The sequence below is a fragment of the Peromyscus maniculatus genome, chromosome 8 (genome assembly GCF_049852395.1).
Source record: "Peromyscus maniculatus bairdii isolate BWxNUB_F1_BW_parent chromosome 8, HU_Pman_BW_mat_3.1, whole genome shotgun sequence".
Lineage (NCBI taxonomy): Eukaryota > Metazoa > Chordata > Mammalia > Rodentia > Cricetidae > Peromyscus > Peromyscus maniculatus.
In genome coordinates this window covers 52218032-52238360 of record NC_134859.1, presented here as the reverse complement: position 1 = coordinate 52238360, position 20329 = coordinate 52218032, and the positions used below count along the sequence as shown (strand labels likewise).

Here is a 20329-nt window from a genome sequence, read left to right as displayed (position 1 = left end):
CTTGTGACGGTCCATGCAGACCCCTCCAGCCCCATCTTCTGCCCCCCTACACCCGCTGATTTAGTAAGTCACGTGACCCATACTTGGCTTCTATGGGTTCTTTGAAAGCTTCACCCTCCTTCCTGCCTCTGGGCATCTACGCGCTGTCCCCTCTGTCTGGAACACCATCCCCTCCCCCCATCTTTTTGTCAAGCATCCCTTTGTGCCAGCTTCCACTCTAGCCCAGCATCTTTTCTTAAGAAGCCCATTACTGATGCCGTCAGCACCTCGAAGTCTGGCTTCTCCCTGTGCACACTTCTTCCTGCCTCACCCCTGATGAAATCATACATCTGTTGACCCATTGTCCTCCCGCAGCTAGGGCTGAGCCTTTCTCTATCTTGGAGCGTAGCAAAGGACCTACACGCACAATGGGGCATGCATTACTGAAGCAAAGGCCTGGGGAAGGACTGCAGAGATGCAGGAGCTCAGCTCTTTCTCCAGTTAAACTGCATTCCTCAACATACCCTGTTAGGTGCCCATGCCCTCAGTCCTGAGTCCCTCCTCTTTTCCTCTGTGTCTTTTGGGGTAGTCATGAAGCCAGAAGAGTGGAAAGATGGATAACAAGAAAGCCCAGGTAAAGGTGTGCAGGAAAAGAATGCATAAACTAGGATTTGCTTTCCATCGCCGAGGTTGGTAAAGCTATTAATTAGCCTTTGACATCTGGGCTCTCTCCCAACCAGGAAGGTGCCTATTTACCCAGGACTCAGGAGGTAGCACTCTTGATGACTGCAGTACTGAAGCTGTCCACTGGGCGGCACCAGACCACCACCACCTGTGCCTATCCACCCAGGTCTCACAAGACTAGGCAATGGAGAAAGCAGGAGCACCCTGCCATGGGTCCTATTTATGACTCAGAATGGTAGGGACATTAGATGTGCCTGCCCCTCTCTGCTACCATTCTTGTCCATTCACCTGAGAACAAAGCCAGCAGGTACTTTGCAAATCTGGGCTTGGTCATTATGACCCCAAATTCTGCCTCTGAAATGGTCAAGTGGCCCTTCATTCACTCAGACCTCAAATATTGTCCACATGCATGCCCATGCTAGAGACTGAACCCTAGGTCTTGGATACAGTAGGTAGGTACTCTGCCACTGAGCCATGTCCCCAGTCCTCAGTTATTATCAAGAGCAGTTGTGAGTTATGATTGACAGCCTGGGATGGAGAGCAAACCCCCTATATATTGAAGAAGGCTGCATATGCGGAAATGTCTTCTAGGTCCTATTGTCTTTAAAGGGAGACTCTCTCAACCTAATTACAGTTAGCCTCTAGAGCTCTTTTGATACTTAGCTTCAGAGGTTCACACACAGATTAAAAAGTAGCCGCTTCCCTATTCACATGGTGTCTTTTCATAGCCTAAAAGAATCCTAAAGGATCTACTTTACAGTTCTGGGGGGCAGGGAGTAGGCGCACATTTACCCTTTCTATGTATACTACACTGTTCATTTTTGTTTCTTTGATGAGGCCTTAACTTCAGGGATATCATCCAAAAAGAATATTCTGCTAACCTGCCTGTGTGTAGCAGTCACCGTCTACAGGGCTGGGCCTTGCAGCTGGCCTTCCCTGGAAACCCAGCAGCACCACACGCCCTTACTAACACACACACACACACACACACACACACACACACACACACACACACACACACACACGAGCATACATGGGGTGTGGCAGGGGTCAATCCCAATTATTCTCTGCTTTGTTCTCTGGGACAGGGCCTGTCATTAGAGCTCACCGGCTGTGCCAGGCAGGCTGGCCAGTGAACCCCACTGATCATCCTGTCTTCCCTAGCACTACAAGATCACCACCATGGCCTGCCTTTTCTATGGGTGCTGGGGATTGGACTCAGGTCTTCTGACTTGCGCAATAAGCACACCGCCATCTGGCCTATCCCTCCAGCAGCCAAATTTCATTCTCTTAAATAAATAAAAAAGTATGTCTGCATTTTATAGAAGCAAAAATGTGTGGATCTTAGGAAACTTGAAGAAAGTAGAAACAAAACAAAAACGATTCATGTTCTCTGACCAAGCTTTTGCAACCTCCATGCGATTCGTATTTTCAAACTAGCAATGTCTTGCTGAGGAGCTGTCCTGCCCGCTGTCCAACAGCGAGCCGCATCCCTTGCATCTACTCACTGGATGCATCAACACCCCATCTCCAGTGGTAACCATCAAAATCAAAGATGTCATCAAATGTCTCCCGTGGAGAAACCGAGGCTGAGATGCGGTTAGGCCATCTAACTTCCTTCCTCTCAGCTCAGTTTTCCTTCTACTAAATAGAACTGTATCCCCTTATTCACACACATGCACACACAGATGCACACACACATGCGCACACGAGTACAGGTTCTCGTGGAGGTAAGAGGGTGCCATTCCTTGGAGCTAGACTCTGGGAACTCTAGCTGTTAGAATTACAGGCTGAGGTGAGCTGCCTGTTGTGAGTGCTTGGACTTGAACTCAGGTCCTCTGGAAGAACAGTACACTCTTAGTCACAGGGCCATCTCTCCAGCCCTCCCACTTGATTTAAGTTAGAAGCATTTCCCGAGTCATTACATTTTCTTACGGTTAAATTCTTTAAGGGCTGTGTAATATCACCAACTGGCTGGATATCCAGCACAAGAAGCCATTTTGACCATGCCCTGTTGTTGGACAGTCCGACTGGGTCCAGTGTTGAAGGGGTGTAAATAATGCTTGCATGAATACATATAAATCTCTGAGTATATTCCAAGAACAGATATAGGAGGAGGAATTCTCTGTCCAAGGCCTACAGCACACTGTTAAATTAGCTTCCATATTCTAAGCAGCCCCAGATGCACGCATATCTCAGATGGCTGAGGGGAGCTTCCCAGTACTTCTGGAGGCCAGGGGAGTCGCATCTCCGTGGGGAAGGGAGAATGGGGAGCTGTCTCCAGTGTCCTTCCTCAAGATTCTGGGGTGGCAGCATGGTTTTGTTGTGGTTCAACGGCAGCAGGACAGGCCCGTGTCTTCAGAAACACTCTCAAGCCAGATGAGAAGCCATTTCCCTTCCCCTACACTGGTCGGCTCATGGAGAAGCCTGTCGGTGACTCAACAGGACACGCAAAGTCAGGCTTGGTTGATGATAAGTGATGGCAAGTGACGTGAGCAGGGATTTGAGGGCGTCAGGCACCGCCCTGTGCACTGTTCACGAAGCCTCAATCCCCACTAGGCAGACATGGTCTCCAGTAGCAGCACCGTTATTGGCATCTGGGGGCTGGCTGGGGATGCTCACCCTGCTCACATCAGATGCTGTCCAAGAGGCAGGCGACGTGAAAGACCAGCCTCACAGCGTTCTCTGCCACTGTTTTCTGAATCTGGGCTCAGTCAATGCTCGGCCCCCTGAGAGCTTCCAAACCCTTTGCTGCATGGAAGCTGGCTGTCGTCACACCTTAGCTGATGGCACTCACAGAGCACAGGGTCTTTCCTTCAGTGACCGTACAGAGGCCACAGCACACACAGCTATTATTCTCAGCAGTATTACCGTCATGGCTATCAGCCATCATCACCATCACCCCCTGTAGGCTGCCACATCCATTCCTGAGAAAGTAGGACAAGGCTGTGAAGTTTCCTTAAAAAACTCTTAATTTGTGAGGAGACCCTCCCCCCCCCTCCCGTGCGCACGCACGCACATGCGTGCGCTTAGATGCAGCTTCTTACAAATAAGGAAATCGTAGGATATTTCATTGGGTCCACTATGACCCTTAATCTCATGAGCTTGTTCCCCTGTGGTCCCATGCTCCTAAGAATGCTGTGGACACCCATCTCATGATGTCACGAGTGTCAGTTTGGATGGCGAATGAGAGAGCAGTTTGAGAATCTCAAAACATTCCCAGGGGGGTATGGCGCTGCATGCCTGTGATCCCAGCACCTGGGACTTGGAGACAGGAGGATCAAAAACTAGGGGGCAACCTCGGCTACATAAGACCCTGACTCGAAAATAAAGACACATGCAAATTCTTTGCATCCTGCAGGTGTGTTTATTCTGGCTTGGTGAATGAGATGGTCTCATTTTCCTAAATTCCATTCTGGGTGACTGAGGATGGGCACAGCAGAGGACGGAAGGACAATGGCCTGGCTGGCTCACACAGCTAACTTGACAGGAAATCTGGACTCGATTGGATTTGTGGGAAACAGAGTGGATCTCTCTGCCCTGACAATTATAATCCATTACCTCCTGTCCCAAATTTCCCTCGATTTCTAGAAAACCAACGAACTGCAATTCTGCAACCCATCCTTCAACAAGAACTGTCAGGGCAACCCAGGGATACTTTCCACTAATGGCAGAAAAGGGCCGTAGTCCCTGACTCCCAACTATATCCTTCCTAAGCTAGACACTCGGCTGCCCCTACCTCCCTTGGTAGCCCCTTACCTGGGAATCACCGGTGGATTTTCGGAGACTCATGTGGGCAGTCTCTGGAGGGTGCGCCGGGGTCCCTGATGCGTGGTATCCATTCACTGTGGGGACAGAGACACAGCTCAGGAGCTGCCGGGGCCACAGACAGGCACCCTCGACTTCCGGCCACAGCAGCCCTCTCTCTCCCACCTCATCCCGGGGTTGCAGGGGGGTCTCATGGGGCAGGGCCTAGCTACTGGAATCTGATCTGCAGCTAGGAGCTAGGAAAGAGTGGGAAGCTCTGATTCCTGGCAGCCAGTGTCCTGAACTCTCAGGGGACCGGCTTTCTTCTCAGGAGCATGATCAGCAGAAGCCGAGGTCACCAGAGCCCAGCTGCCACCACAGGTGCTGACAAGGGGTCCTGTCTCTTTCTCCTGAGTCAGGTGGCTCCCCCATCATGGCCCCGAATCCTCTTCCTCTCTCTGGGGACTTTTCCACCCTCAGTCTCTGGATGCTATCACATAAGTAAGGGGAAATATTATTTTTCAAAAAAGTGGGATCAAAAGTATTTCAGATTTTAGACATTTTAGGACCTGGAAATGTTGCACCAGGTATATGTAGCACCCATCCAAAGATCCTAGCTCTGAAACACCTTCAACTTGACTGGATTTGGAGAACACACACCTTTGGGCATGATTGTAAGGGAGGTTTAACTAAAGAAAGTGAAGTCTAAGCATGCTTAGACGGACTGAAAGACAGGGTGGGGGTCCTGAAAAGCCTGGTGAGTAGACTGGCTTTCATCTCTCTCTCTCTAATGACAGATGCAATGGGACCAGCTGTCTACACGCCCTCACCATGCCTTCCCAGTCATGATGGACTGCATCCTCCCAAATAATGAGCCAAAATAAACTCTTCCTTTCTTTGTGTGTGTGTGTGTGTGTGTGTGTGTGTGTGTGTGTGTGTGTGTGTGTGTGTGTGTTGTGTTGTGTTTCCCAGGTCAACCTCTGATGTTGCTTCTCAGAAGCCTTGTTATTTGAGACAGGGTCTCTCTCATCAGGACCTCGGGCTCATCCCTTGGGCTAGGCTGATGACCATCAAGTCCTGGAGATCTGCTTGACTCTGCCTCCCCAGTGCTGGGGTTACGGACACACGTGACCACATCCGGCTTTTTTATGTGGGAATGAAACTCAAGTCTCTCACGCTTGTACAGCAAGCACCTTCCTCAGGAAGCTGTCTCCAGCCCCTTCAGTTGCTTTGGCATGGGGTTTTGTCACAGCAGTGAGAGAATAACTAATACACGCTCTCACATCCAGTGCTCATAAGTACGTCAGTGTTCAAAAATTTTAGATTTTGGGCTTAGACGGGGACTTAGCCAGCTGGGGTCCTCAAGGCCCTGGCTGGTGGGAATACAGCCAACCCATCCTGAAGCAGCTCCGCTCAGATGGGGACTAGCCAGCCGGGGTCCTCAAGGCCCTCCTGGCACCTATGGCTCCTGGCATGTGGGACTTATGATAAGGAAATAAGTGTTGGAGAAGTGGGAGAGAGAGAGAGAGAGAGAAAAGTGGAATGGTTCATGAGCCGCGGAAAGACGCAGAAAGGAAGACGTGAAGACGGCGAGGAGTGGGCAGATGTTGGAGGCCTGCTTGCCAGCTGGGGCCATGGTGATGTCCAGGCTGGGCTGCTGATAAGGGCCATGTCTGGGTCCCTGGTCGTCCAGAAGCCAGGGTCCGTGTTGATGTCCATGGTTCCTGTTGCTGTCCAGTGCCATGCTGACTCCAGTGAGCTGGGGCCATGTTTGGGTCCAAGGGCCATGCTGTCGCTGGGGCAGTGCCAATCTGGGTGGTCTTTACCGACAGCTGGGGTCATGGTGACAACCACAATCAGGCTGCTGCCGAGGACCATGTCTGGGTCGATGGTCTTACTGAAGCCAAAGTCTCTGGGGATGTCCATGTCCCATGTTCCCACCAAAGGCCACATGAAACCTGGGGTCTGGGCTGCAACCTGTGGCCTTGTTGGTGTCCAGGGGCCATGCTGCTACCAGAGCCATCTTGATCTGAGTGGCTGGGCTACCACTGGGAGCTAGGATGTCCACCAGGCCAAGTTGCTGCCTGAGCCCATGTCTGGGTCTGTAGTCCAGCTGCAGCTGGAGTCTGTGTTGAAGTCTGTGGCCCAGGTTGCCCCTGGGGCCCACACAGGGGCCCAGGATCTGGGCCAGAGTCTGCAGTTTGATTGGAGTCTGGGGGGCCAGGCCACAGCAGGGGCCATACAGACATGGGTGGCCTGTGCTGCCATCTGGGGCCATGGTGTCATCTGGGCCCAGGCTGCTGCCAAGGGCTGTGTCTGTGTCTGTGGCCCTATAGTGGCCAGGGTCCAGATTGATGTATGTGGCTCCAGTTGCCCCTGAGGGCCATTTGGATGCCTAGGGTCAGATCAGCCACCCGAGTCCAGGTCGGTGTCCAAGGGTTAGGATGCATGCTGAACTGAGTGAGCTGTGCTGCTACTCAATGTCATGGTGATATCTGCCAGAGCTGCATCTGAGGGCCATGTCAGCATCTGTGACCCTACTGCAGCCAGGGTCTGTGCTGATGTCCAGTGCTCCTGTTACCATCGAAGGCTATGTAGACACTTGAAATTGAGGTCCTGTTGGTGTCTCAGGGCCACACTGCCGCTGGGGTAGTGGTGACATTCAGACCCAGCTGCTGCCAAGGACCATGTTGGGGTCTTTGCTGAAGTCCAGGTCCTGCATTGCCACCAAAGGTCCCATAGAGACCCACCCAGGGTTGCAGCAGCAACCTGAGGCTTTGGTGGTGTCCGGCGGCCATGTGGACGCTAGAACCATTTCCACCTGAGTGGCCATTCTTTTTACCCAAAGCCTGGATGTCGTCCAGGCCCAAGCTGCTGCTGAGGGCCATGTCTGGGTCCATGATCCAGCTTCAGCTGAGGTCTGTGTTGATGTCTGTGGCCTGTGTCAAATCAGACAGCCATGCTGAACTGGCTCCGCCCTTCTCTGGCCCTGGGAAAGCTGGCCTTGCCTCTCGATGGACACTATGGCAAGAGAGCTGACCCCTGTACTTGGGAGAGATGGCTCCCACCCCTCACCAGAGGCGAGGCTGAACCAACTCTGAGGGCATGCATGTAGGGGAGCTGACTCCACCCCCTCGCCCAAGGCAGGTGGCCCCAATGGCCCAGACTAAACAGCTTGATTACCATCCAGGCCCACAGCCAGGCTTTGGGCCTGCTCATCCTAGCATCCACCCTGTCTAGGACCTGCTGGAGCTCATGAAAGGACTGGTCCTATAGAATGATAAACACAGGATCTCCAAGAGTCATAGCAGCCACAGGATATCCCAGAGGAATTCTGGTGAGGATCCAATGAGGATGGTGTACCAGGAAACCAGAGGCCTTGAAAGAGACCAGTAACTCATCGCAATGAACGTTTGCCAGTGAGGCTGATGGGACAAAGGAGTGTACTGTGTGACACACCGAAGCCTCCAGTGCCACCAGGACCAATGAAGATGTGTGGGAGAGGCAGGAAAGAGGAGAAGCAAAGAGATTTTTGTTGTTGTTGTTTTTTGTTTGTTTGTTTGTTTTTGGTTTGGGGGGTGGTTTTTGTTTTTGCTTTTGTTTGCTGGCTTCTTACTTTGTTTTGTTTTCTTTTTTTGGGGGGGGTGAGGCAGGGGTGAGGGGAGGTTATGGGGGGACCGAGATGTGAGCAGAATTGGAGTGCATGGTATGAAACTCCCAAAGAGTCAATAAAGGAGTTAAATTTTTTTAAAATTAGATTTTGGATTTGGGGGAATGGGATGTTCAACCTGGGTAATCGAAAGAGGATGGAATGGATTAGCTGTCATGAGATTTGGCTCTTGTAATTAATAAATGGTGATCAACCACATGGATCCTTGAGCCCCAGTTTTCCTAAAACAAAAACAACAGGGCCTGGTGGCTCACACCTGCCATTCCAGGGTGCAGGAGATCAAGGTAGAAGTGAGTTCTGGACCATCCTGGGCAACTCAGTGAGATGCTGTCTCAAGATAAAAAATAAAAAGGGCCAGGTGTGGTGATAGCACAGGCCTTTAATCCCAGACCCTGGGAGACAGAGGCAGGTGGATCTCTGTGAGTTCAAGGCCAGCCTACTCTACACAGTGAATTCTAAGCCAGCCAGGGCTATATAGTGAGACCCTATCTCAACAAAGCAAAACAAAAGCAAAAATAAAAATATAAAAAGGACTGGGGATGCGGCTTGGTGGTAGAATGTCTCTAGAAAATCAAGGGTCAGGGTTTAATCCTTAGAAGAACACCTGCGTGTGTGCACACATACGTACACACCACACACCACTCACACACACAGCCACACACATACATACATACCACACACACACCACTCACACACCACACACACACACACACAGCCACACACACATACATCACACACACACACACACACACACACACACACACAGCCACACACACAGCTTTAAAGTCCCACCCCTCTAGAATGTGCTTCTTGGGGAATACCCACTTATGTCCCCACTGCGTAATGATGAGCCCCCTTTCATGGGGCAGGGGAAGCCCTGACTGTCATGTCTTCTCATCGCTGTGGCTAAACATACTTGTCACTGCCACTTCAAGCCTCAGCCTTGCTTCCCACTCCTGACCTTAAGGGTTCACACTGGGACCCACACTCTCCCCCAACTACCTGAGTTTAGGAAGCCATTTCTCTTCAATGCCAAGAAAATGGGTGTGACTCCAAATAGTCTCCAAATCTGCTTAGTAAGTGTACCCCCAAGGAGGTGATGAGCAGGAAAGAGACCTGCCTCTTCTACAGAGGACTTCCTTTAAAAGGAAGGGGGGAAAGTGGAGTGGTGGCTCAGAGGTTAAGGCACTTGGTGCTCTTGCAGAGGACCTGGGTTCATTTCCTGACATCCACATGTAGGCTCACTTCCAGTTCCAAGGATCTGATACCCTCTTCTGGCCTCTGTGGGCACCACACACATGTGATGCACATATGTGCATGTAAGGAAAATACACAATTTTAAAAGGAGGAGGAGATGAGGGGAGGGGAGGGGAGGGGAGGGGAGGGGAGGGGAGGTTGCTGTTTTTGTTGGGTTTTAGCTCTGAGAACCACCAGCTTGCACCATCTCTGGAAACTGGAGAGTTAAACTGTCCTTATGCTCCAGGCTGGGCGAGACTGCCAATGGATACACACACATAGAAATAATAGCGGAGGACCATAGGTGGGCATAGGAACTGATGTCCAACTCACGATTCTTCCAGAAGTTCTGCAAGCAGGAAGCAGAGGAGAACACATCCAAAAGTCACAGGTGCTTACAATAGGCAGGGCATCCCATTTGCATGTAAACTGCCCCCACAGGTTCATGCATTTGAACCCTGGTTCTTAGCTGGAAACATTGCTCTGCAGGCCGTGAAGCCTTTGGGACAGGAGGCCTAGCTGGCAGACACAGACTCCCTGGTGTGTGCGTGTGTGTGTGTGTGTGTGTGCGTGCACACACACGCACACACACACACACACACAGAGCTTTAGGGTTGCCAGCTAGCTGCATTTCTAGCTTACTCCCTCTGCTTCCAGCTACAGATGTGAGGGATCCCAACAGCTGGCTCTCTCAGCCATGAGCTCCACCATGCTAACCTGCCACGAGAGACCACACCCTCTGGGATGGTGAGCCAAAGTCAGCCCTTCCTAGCCACATTGTTTCTGTTAGGTCTTCTGCCTCAGTGACAAGAAATGTAGTGAGGCACAGCTCCGAACAATGGGTTTTCTGTTTATGCTTGGATCCCATCCCCAAAATGTCTCCTTATGTATTGGTGGATATTTCCAAATAGGAAACATTTCTGGTCCCAAAGCATTTTAGCTGAGGGACACCAAATCCGGAATGGAGAGTGGTCAGGGCTGAAGCACACCATGGGCAGTGAGTTGGCAAAGACAATTCTAGGTAGAACCTTTTCATGCTGGGGGGATGTAACCCATCTTCTATTGCTTGCCACAAACAATCCAGAGGCATTGGCAAGCAGGGCAATGCTCAACAGCCCCTGGAAAGTTGGGTTTCTCCCCGATTTGTAAGGTCAGCTCTAGACTCCTGAAGAAGTCTGGGCAGGTGTGTGTGTGTGTGTGTGTGTGTGTGTGTGTGTGTGTGTGTGTGTCGGGGGGGGGGGATTTAAAATGGGGACTGCAAGGTGAACAATCTGCACAGGGAACACCATGCCTCAAAAAGAAATGCCTGAAGGTGTAAGATGGAGGTAGAAACCCCGGCACATGCTTGGGTTCTGGGACTGATTAATAGGCATACGGACAAATGAGATCTGAGTAATTTAATTTACAGGACTGAGCGAGAGACATGTATAAAACATCCTGCCCTATAAACAAAGAGGATAGCATTTGCCAAGAAGCCGTGGGACATTTGAAAAGTTAACTGCGCTTAAGCCACAAATAAACTGGCGGTGCACAGCAGCTGGTATAAATAATCCAGGACACATTCTTTGACCAGGACACAATAAAAGTAGATATTAATAATGAAAAATAAACACACAGGGCTTCCAACCACCAAACTTCCAAATAGCTGGAAACTTAAGAAAATGCCCTCTTAAGGACTGTCAGGCTAAAGGAGAACTTAAGAACATAATTACACATTATTTAGAAAAGAGTAAGGAAGAATAGGTTAAAATGAATGGATAAAGCCTGCATTATAGTTTCAGGAGAATTCATAGCCTTAATTATTCTATTACTGAGCCCAAAGCAACAAAATTAAGTGGACTAAACATTCTCTCTAAAGAGCTGGGAGGGAAAAAATTGACCTCCAAAACAAACCGAGGAAAACAGGAGGCAGGCCCAGGGAAGGGAATTAAAGTTAGGAGATGGGAAGGACATTGACAACCTGAGCTGGGGCTCTCTCTTTCTCCCTCTTCCCATGTGTGTGTCATTGTGTGTATAGGCATGTGCACATGTGTGTTTAGGGTGGGGTAGGAATCATAACAATAAGAAAAGGAGATGAAGTAGCTTCATTTGAGGCTAACCACAAATGCTGAGAATTAGGACACTTAAGCACAACAAATAAGGCAAGAGGGGTTTTTTATTATTATTTTAATGCAAGAGCACATGATTTCTAATCGTAGACTAATAAAATCCAAACCTTCCATAAGATTCAAATTATCAAAATGACTTCAAGAACACTTGAAATAGGAGGCGAAGAAGGGGAAGAGGAAGGGGGAAGGAGAGGAAGAGAATGGGGAGATATTGGGGAGGAAGAGGAGAGATAGGCATAAGGGAGGGGGAGGAGGAGGAGGAGGAGGAGACCTTTGGAAAAGTGCACATCCACTAAAAGGCACCAGGCCCAGATGGTTTTATGAGCTAACCTTGTTAAAGCTCTAAGGTAACAGCCAGCCACAAGTTATTCCAAGACTGAGAAACACATGGCAGGTCTCTCAGCCTGGACACTCTGACCCTTTATACCCCAAAGACAAACCACAGCTCAGTCTGGTAATAAAATAAAACATGTTTTCTCTGAGCAGGTAGTGATGCCACTATCTTTGATATCATCGGGTCCCTATTAGCCCAGGCTGTTCCCCAGCTCTTTGAGGGCAGAGGCTGTCCTGACCCCCACTCACTCCCTTCCCAGAAATCACCAGGCACATTCTATGAGCTGCATCCTGTCACCTAGCCCTGGCTCCCCTGGCTCCCAGCCCTGCCAGAAGCCAGCTAATGCCCAGGCATTCTGCCTTTAATCCAGCCTCTTGTTCTTTCTTCAATTCTAGTTTGTCAGCTGTTGGCTACTTGCTGCTCATGTCAAAACAATTACTGGGAAGAAAAACAAATTTTCCATTCAACCGTTTCTCCCCACACAGCAGTTCTCTCCTGACCCCGTTGTGTTACGTGTCTCTCTACTCCAGGCAGGCATGTTCAGAAAGCCTACCAGTGAAAATGAGAACAGCTAAAACCCATGAGACCCAGGGCCCTTCCCCATGAGCATCCCCACCCTCTGGACTCTTAGTGCACCAGCTCTGGCCACAGGATAAACGAAGCCCAAGTGGGGACTTCCCAGGCCTCCAGCCTCTGAGAGGGAAGTAAAATTGACCAAGGATTACTCAGCTATAAAGAGCATAGAACAGGGTGGGGATATGAGAAAAAGCATAAAATGCCAAACTCAGGGGTTTCTATGACTTAAAAAGGGGAGTGAAAAGCTCCAACTGGGTGGTAACTGCAGAAACTTCAAAAATAAGTGCAAACACAGGCACCCACACATTGACTTCCCTCATGGCCCGTCAGACAGAGGGCTCGAGAGATGAACAGTGAGAAGGAGAGAAAGATGATTAGATAAAAAGGAGAAGGGGGTTAGTGAGGGGAGACACAGTGAGAGAGGGAGAGAAAAACACAGAGAGACGAGGTAACAAAGCCAGCAGCCTCTGCTTCTCGGAATTCACCCTCCCAGGAGCTCTGTATTCTCTTCTCAGCCCCAGTGCCTGTTATAAAAAGTTCCTTCCCAAGCCCCAGCTTCCAGGTTTCTGTTGCCTAAGAAAACAAAAGAACAGAGGAGTAGCCCTGGACACCCTCATGCAACTCCTTAGGCTCTGGCCTGACTTGTCATCTCTATGGAATGAGTATAGTAATTTATCCCTCGTCCTGGTTAAGAAACCTGGGAGCTCGGGAGCTCATTTTTCTGGGAATCTGTCTATCTAGTCTTCTTCCTGCCTTCCCTCCCTCATATCCATCCATCCATCCATCCACTTACCTACCTAACCATCCATCTGTCTATCCATCATTCATCTATCCATCCTTCCACCCACTCATCCACCCACCCATCCATCCATCCATCCATCCATCCATCCATCCATCCATCCATCCATCCTTCATCCATCCATCTATCCATCCACTCATCATCCATCCAACCATCCATTCATCTATCCATCAGTCTACTCATATATACATCCATCCATCCATCCATCCACTCACCTCTACATTAAACACAGTGAGGCACTGTGGTGTTACCCTGGCTGTAACAGAACACTACTTTTGAGAGTATTCTTTATATGTACTTATGTGTGCTATGGGTATCATGGGCAGAAGTGTCCAGCACACACACACACACACACACACACACATACACACACACACACACACACCTCACTTACTCATATACAGACTCACATACAGATTCATCTAGGACAATGACACAGATTCCTATGGAATTCATTTTGAGAACCACAGCTGTAGCTGCAGGAGAACACTAGAATGGGTTCTGTGGTCAGCATCCGATTGTAAAGTGGGCACAGCTCTGCACTTTTCAGCCCCAGCATGCCCCAGCATGCCTTGCAGGTGCCTCTTCCAACTCAACTTCTTCAGAGAATTTAGTCTTCATCAGGCCATTCAGGGGAGTAGTTTTACAAGAATAACATTTTGTTCCAGAAACGTCTGTCTGGCCAGTTGGTCCTTACTATCTGTCTTGGCTGTCTAGGATGTAGACTGTGCTCCCAGAGATAATGTTTACAGTGCATTTTCTCCCATGGCTGTGACTGGGGGAAAGCCTAGGACAACATGGTGGGATCAACTTCTTCAGACTCCCTGGAGGTTTATCCATCAGGATCACAAGTTCTAAAGGAGGGCAGCCCCTTTCCAAAGGGAGCACCACTCTCTCCTCGCCCGCCCGATGGCAGCAGAGAGGTTTGATTTAGGTTGTGGAGCAGGCTTTCAGCTTGACCACTTGCTAATCTGCAGTGTCCGAGAGTCCTGCCCCTGAGTGATGAAGGCAAGGCACCCAGGGGCTTCCTGGTTTAGGGCCGAGCATGAGGGCGTGGCTTGGAGCCACAGCAAGTCTCTGCTCAGGGAAGTATAGCTGTCTGCTGCATACTCTCCAGGCTCACTGCTCAGGCTCCTCCCAAATCCTGGACCTCTTCCCTGTACCCAGAACCCTTGGGCTTCTGAAGACCGAAGAATGACCCCTAACTTAACCCAATACCTAAAGCTGGCAAAGTCTAGCCCTAAACCTTGTTTTCCCAAATACCCTCCCCTACACCCAACCAGGGCAGCAGCCTCGGTAAATACTAAGTGTCTCCATCTTTAAAACAAAACAACAACAAAAAAACAAACCAAAACAAAAAACCACAAAACAAAACAAAACAAAACAAAACAAAACGCCAGTTCAGGGCACACCCCAGGCCCAGAGGCTCAGGTAGGAGCTCCCTTGGGGTACCGGGGTACCTTTGCTCTGTTGGATGCACCATTCACTGGCTGCAGGTGGCTTTTTAACAAACCTAATTTAAATACTATCTAAATGCAGCAGCGCTCCAGGGCAGCATCCTAGACTAGAAAAAGTGCATCCATGGATAACTTACCAAGTCCAAATGAAGTCTGGCACTTACTTGAGAGTAGCACGTGAGGCCCACTTCCTGGTTCTGATAAATGGACTCTGGGCGTGGTGTACAATCATAGGGAAACTGAACGGAGGATCCCCTGGGCAGCCTTAGACTGTAGCTCAGTGGCAGGCGGCTTGTCTAGCTTACATAGGTCCTGGGTCCCGTCCCCAGCGCTACCATCCTCTTCCCCAAAGATTAATTGGAAAAGAAAGGCTGGACGGGAACTTTGTGTGTTATTTTTTTTTCTACTTGTTTGTAAGCGTAAAATTGTTCCCAAAAGATTTTTAAAGTTATTAAAGCAAGTTAAAAATTCCAGTTTCTCAGGCACTGCAGACATATGAGGAACACAAATGGCCAGCGGCCTCAGTATTGAGCACAAGATACAGTTTGTGTTCATGGCCCCCATAAGCCCCTACAGGGAGGGACAGTGCCGCTGTCTGCTGTCCCTCATCCTATAAGTGACTCAGGCAGGACACTCCAAGAACGCCATTCCTGACTCCACTCTCCTCCCCTGTGCCTGATACAATTTCTCTCTCCACAAACCAATACTTCCACAATACATGCTAAACCAGCCCACAGAGGGTCTTTGATGTTACCAGCAGTCACTGAAAGGCTCTCAGGAGTTCGGTTGAGGTCTGAATGGCTTTTCATTTAAAAAGCCTGGCAGCAGGCAGCCCTAGCAAAGCCACTGAATCCACAGGGCTCCACAACTCTGGGAACATGAGAAGAGGCAATGTGGGCCAGGTCCCCGGCCCAGTGGTCACCATAAATACCACCCAACATTTAAAAAGAGGAACGTGTCCTGAGGACTCAGGTGTATATCTAGATCTCTCCTCCCCAGCTGGGAACCTGGCTGTCTTTGTTAATTGTGAGAGGAATGAACCGGCCCTACTCTGACAGACCCCGGGGAAGGCAGGAGCGCCCTTGGAATTAAAGCTGAGCTCCCCACCCCCACCCCTGTGCAGCTTAGTGGGGTTAAGCTGTGGTTTCCCAACATTGTTTAGTGTTCCATGGTTTCCTTCAGGAGGGGCCAGAGGGATGTCACTGGTCTGTGGTCAGGAAATGTGACCTGGTTTTTTTCACTGCCCTTCATACACACATGCACACACACATACTCACACTCACACGCACCGTGTAAAACCTTGGCCACTACTAACAGAAAGCACAGAGCTAGTGCAGACTGGCAGCTGCTCATGAGGTCAGTACTGCTCACCCATCGGCTCCTCCGTCCTTCCCACCTCCACATGCAACGTGAAATCCAGGGTGTTCCTCTTCAGCTCACCTGGCTTGGCAGGCCCTGGCCCCACCTCCCTCCTGGCCAGCCCACCCCCCTTCTATTCTCAAGCCCACTCATGGGACTGGGGCTGTTCCTGCCTTAGGGACCTTTGACCCAGTTGTTCCTGGCCTTTGCTGGAACTCACTCTGTAGCCCAGGCTGGCCTCGAACTCACAGAGATCCGCCTGCCTCGGCCTCTCGAGTGCTGGGATTAAAGGCGTGCACCACCACCGCCTGGCTACCTTTCCTAAATCTTGTCCTAAGTGTCCCTTCTTCACTGAGGTCTTCTGATCCCCAGTCACTGTCACCTTGTCCCACTTTCACACCTTGTTAGCGCGCGCAGGGATCGCCTGGCCTGTTTCCTTTGTGTGTGCTTGTCCGAGTGCCCCAGGATGTCTGTTCCCTGGGATGGGAAACAGTGGCATATGTGGTGATACAGGTGGTTGACAAGATGGCCCAGGGGGTAAATGCACTTGTTGGATAAGCCTGACAATCTAAGTATGATCCCTGGATGTCACAGTTGAAGAAGATTAGAATCAACCCCTCAAAGTCTTCTGACCTCTGACATGGTGGCACACACACTGGCACTCACACTTTACACACATACACACACACACACACACACACACACACACACACACACACACACACAAATAATAATAAAAAATTAAAGAGGTTAATTCACTACCACTGGTGACTGCCACAGAAACAAACACAGCACAGAAGGCACTGAGATCCAGGCCCTGTAGGGTCCCCATGACAAGAGGCTACAACCTCAGGAGCCTAAGAATTCGGTCCAGCTCTAAAGCAACCTCCGGTTCCTTCCTGTGTTTGTTTCTTTTGCCAGTAAAATCCAACCTCTGTTAAACTAAATGAGAAAAAGAGCCAGGGAAACAAGAACCACACACAAACCAACCAACCAAAAACTTTGTGATCCCCGACAGAGAAATAGAGTGGCCTCTCCTTCGTTCTTTACCTAAGAGACTTGGATTCGAATACAAGGAAAGAAGACAACAGCATACACCAGACCCTGCTGTCCTTGGAACGGTACATGAGGATGGAGGGTTGATGGAGGACAGAGGGAGGGGATGGGGGAGGGTGGAAGGAGGAGAGAGGGAGGATGAAGGAAGGGAGGAAGGGAGGTGGAGTGAAGACGCAGGAAGATGGAGAGTGGAGGAGGGATTGAGGATAGAGGGCAGGGGGGTTGGGAGGGGACAGAGAATGGATAGAAGTGGGTGAAGGGACTGTGGTCGGATGATGGAGGGCAGAAGATAGAAGAGGGTGGAAAAGGGGAAGATGAGGAGGAGGAGGAGGGAAGAGAAGATGATGGCATGGAGGGTGGGGGATGGGTAGAAGGAGAACGATGCAGGGGGATAGAGAATTGTTCTAGTTGGCTTTAATTGTCACCTTGACACAGCCTAGAGTCCTCTGAGAGGAGAACCCCAATGGAGGAATTGGCTTGATCAATTGGCATGTTTGTGGGAGGAATTGGCTTGATCAATTGGCATGCTTGTGGGAGGTTATCTTGATTATGAATTGGTGCAGGAGAGCCCAGCCCACTGTGGGAGGCACCATCCCTAGGCGGCTGGTTCAGGGCTGTATAAGAAAGCCAGCGAATCGTGAGCCAGTGAACAAGCCAGCAAACAGTGTTCCTCCAAGGTTTCTGTTTCAAGGTCTTCTTTGAGCTCCTGCTCCGACTTCCCTGGGTGATGGACTGTGACCTAAAGCTGAAATAAACCTTTTCCTCCCTTCAATTATTTTTGCTAAGAGGTTTTATCACAGCAACAGAATGAGATTAGAACAAGGATAGGTGGTAAGGTGGGAGGTGGAGAGGGGATGTAAGGGAGATGATAGAAGGGAGGGTGGACAGTAGACGGGTGACTGATGTATCTTCATGCTCCATAGTGAACAGTATCAAAGTCATGAAGCTAAGTCAGGCCCTTGGCCATGATCACCTCTGGGGTCCTAATATATGAATGGTGAAAAGGAGGCCACCGTGGGAGAAGCAGCATGACTGAGACCCCAGGAAGCAAGTTACAACCTCACAAATTAAAACTGCCACCGACAGTACGCACACTTAGTTTTTAAATACCACTACGGTATTTAAACGGGGTGGGGTGGGGTGGGGGGGAGGGGGAGCCTTATGTTTCCTCCCAGTTGGGATATACTCTTCAGTACATGATACAACTGGTGTGCCCCCACACTTGTGAAACCCAAGAGTGGGTCTTAGAATCCAAGACAGATTCTCTCCGCCTGATAGTCTTCCCTGTCCTCACAGGTCATGGCCCAGAGACTCCTAAAAGACCAAGACCGTGGCTGTGGGCAGTGCTGAATGGATGTTCTGACCCCAGCACGGTTTCTTAACTGTCACTCTTGTAAGCCCAGGAGTCTGTTGTGGGCCTCTCCTGTGCCCTGCGGGACGTTTAGCAAGACCTCTGGACTCTTCCTAGAAGATGTCTGTGGGTGTCCCCCCCACCCCACCCCGTGATAGTCTTAGACACTGCTTAATGCCCCCTGGAAGGCAACGCCTCTCAGAGTTGAGAGCAGACAGGCTGGCAAGTACAGGGCACGCTGAGAATGGACACAGTGGGAGTCCCTATGAGATGTACTGATGCATCCGGGTCTCTTTCAGAACAGGGTGTGTCCACCAAACCTCCAAAGAGAGCCTGACCACTGAGCCCCTCTACCAGAGTAAAGGGTTGTGCAGTACTCTATAGCCTTGCACTTGGGAAATGCCATGCTAGGCCCCTGAGATGTGGGCAGCCACTGCCCAGGTCCCTTCTGACCCTCTTAACTATGTCCCCATCCCTTCCGAACCCTTTAGAGGCCCGGCACACGTGATGCTGGACCAGGGAGTGCTCTTGACATGCTTCTAGGTGAAGGAAGGTCTGTGAGTCCCAGGCCTCTGCAGAGGTCCAAGCCAGCTGCACCCAGTGCTCCCTCCTGGAGGACAGCCCCCACGGCGACAGCCCAGGGCACTGATGAGCCTGTGTGTGCAGTCTCTCAAGAGGCAACTGGTGACTTGTAAATTCGTGCAACAAGGCTCTGTGTGGAGACTCAGAGACATCCAGCCCTCCCCTCAGCATGCCATGGGAGGACAGCCTCAACAGAGAGAAGAACTCAGAATGCAGAAAGGCTGCCCACTGTGATGCAGACTGAGAAGTTGGGGGCTCCAAACAGAGCAGTCAGGGAAGACTGCCTGGAGGAGGGAAGCCCAGAGGAAAACAAAAGCTGTTCTTCCTGGTGGCAAGCCCTGTACCCTTCTTCCTTGTGTCTAAGAATCAGACATCACCTATGATATTTCTGGACAATTCTCATACCTAGTATAAGAATGTATACCTCAAACGCAGCATCCAGCTACTGTTGCTGCTAAAGCCCCATCTTCATAAACAGTCTTACTTCCTTTCCAGAACATTCTGTTCAAGAATTCCTCTATAAAAACTCTACCTTCTTTCAGTTTCCACTCCTCAATGCTGATGAGAGCCATGTGGCACTGTTCTGTACCTGGAAAAATCTCTGACCTCTGACCTCACCCAGCCAACCTTCCTAAGCACTGCAGTAGTAAAGAGCCCAGAGCTATATAGCTAGTCTTGCCTGAACATGACCGCCATGTTGGGAAGCAGGCTTCAGGGATCTGGGCTGGACTATCTCCAGGTCTGGTCCACAAGATTCCACACCAGGTTTCAGGACCCAGGACCCACAGTCTCAGCTTCCCTGTGACAGCGGATCTGTAGTCCCCCCAGTAACCCCAGGCTGCTGAGTGGATCTTACCTGTTGGAGGCAGAGAGCTCCTGTGAGGGCCAGGGCTGGCTGAAATCCCAGGAGAACTGCTGGGCCGTTCCCAGGTGGTCTCTAGGCAAGGGGGAAAAAAAAGAGATCCTTTGAGAATTGCATGGTGGTACCCAAGTGTCACAGAGCAGAGTGAGCCTTCCTTCCTTACCTCAGTCCTAGGAGAGTCTGCTTCCTGCCTATGTTCCCTGCTCTTTAACCCCCATGCCTCTTGGCAGAACATCTCTTAGCCAAAGCCCTTCTCCACATGTTGGACCCGAGTAGGTAGGTGGCTTCCAGCTAGAATCTTCTATCTTACCCTCTGTAGTAGTTTGAAATTGAAATGGATCCACAGGCTCATAGGGACTGGCACTATTGGAGGTGTGGCTTTGTTGGAGTAGGTGTGCCCTTGTTGGAAGAAGTGTGTCACTAGGGTACTGAGGACTGTGGGAGTATACAGCAGGTGACAACTAGTGTTTGAGAAGTTGACCCACCAGATGTATAAATCCCCGATGGGGAGCCCCACCTGACAAAGCCG

General features: G+C 50.3%; 1 protein-coding gene across 17 annotated transcripts in view; it reads right to left on the bottom strand.

Annotated features, from left to right (window-relative positions):
- Gas7 (growth arrest specific 7) overlaps positions 1-20329 on the bottom strand; it is a 244088-nt gene that overhangs the window by 43785 nt on the left and 179974 nt on the right. For 9 of the 17 annotated variants that reach the window (XM_015992369.3, XM_042282231.2, XM_076542634.1 and 6 more), the window contains exons 3-4: positions 19795-19875; positions 4423-4508 (exon numbers count right to left, since the gene is read on the bottom strand). In XM_015992369.3, coding sequence (XP_015847855.1) covers positions 4423-4508; positions 19795-19875 — 167 coding nt within the window. The remainder of the gene's footprint in view (positions 1-4422; positions 4509-19794; positions 19876-20329) is intronic. The other 8 variants (XM_015992375.3, XM_042282230.2, XM_076542638.1 and 5 more) reach the window with 1 other exon arrangement.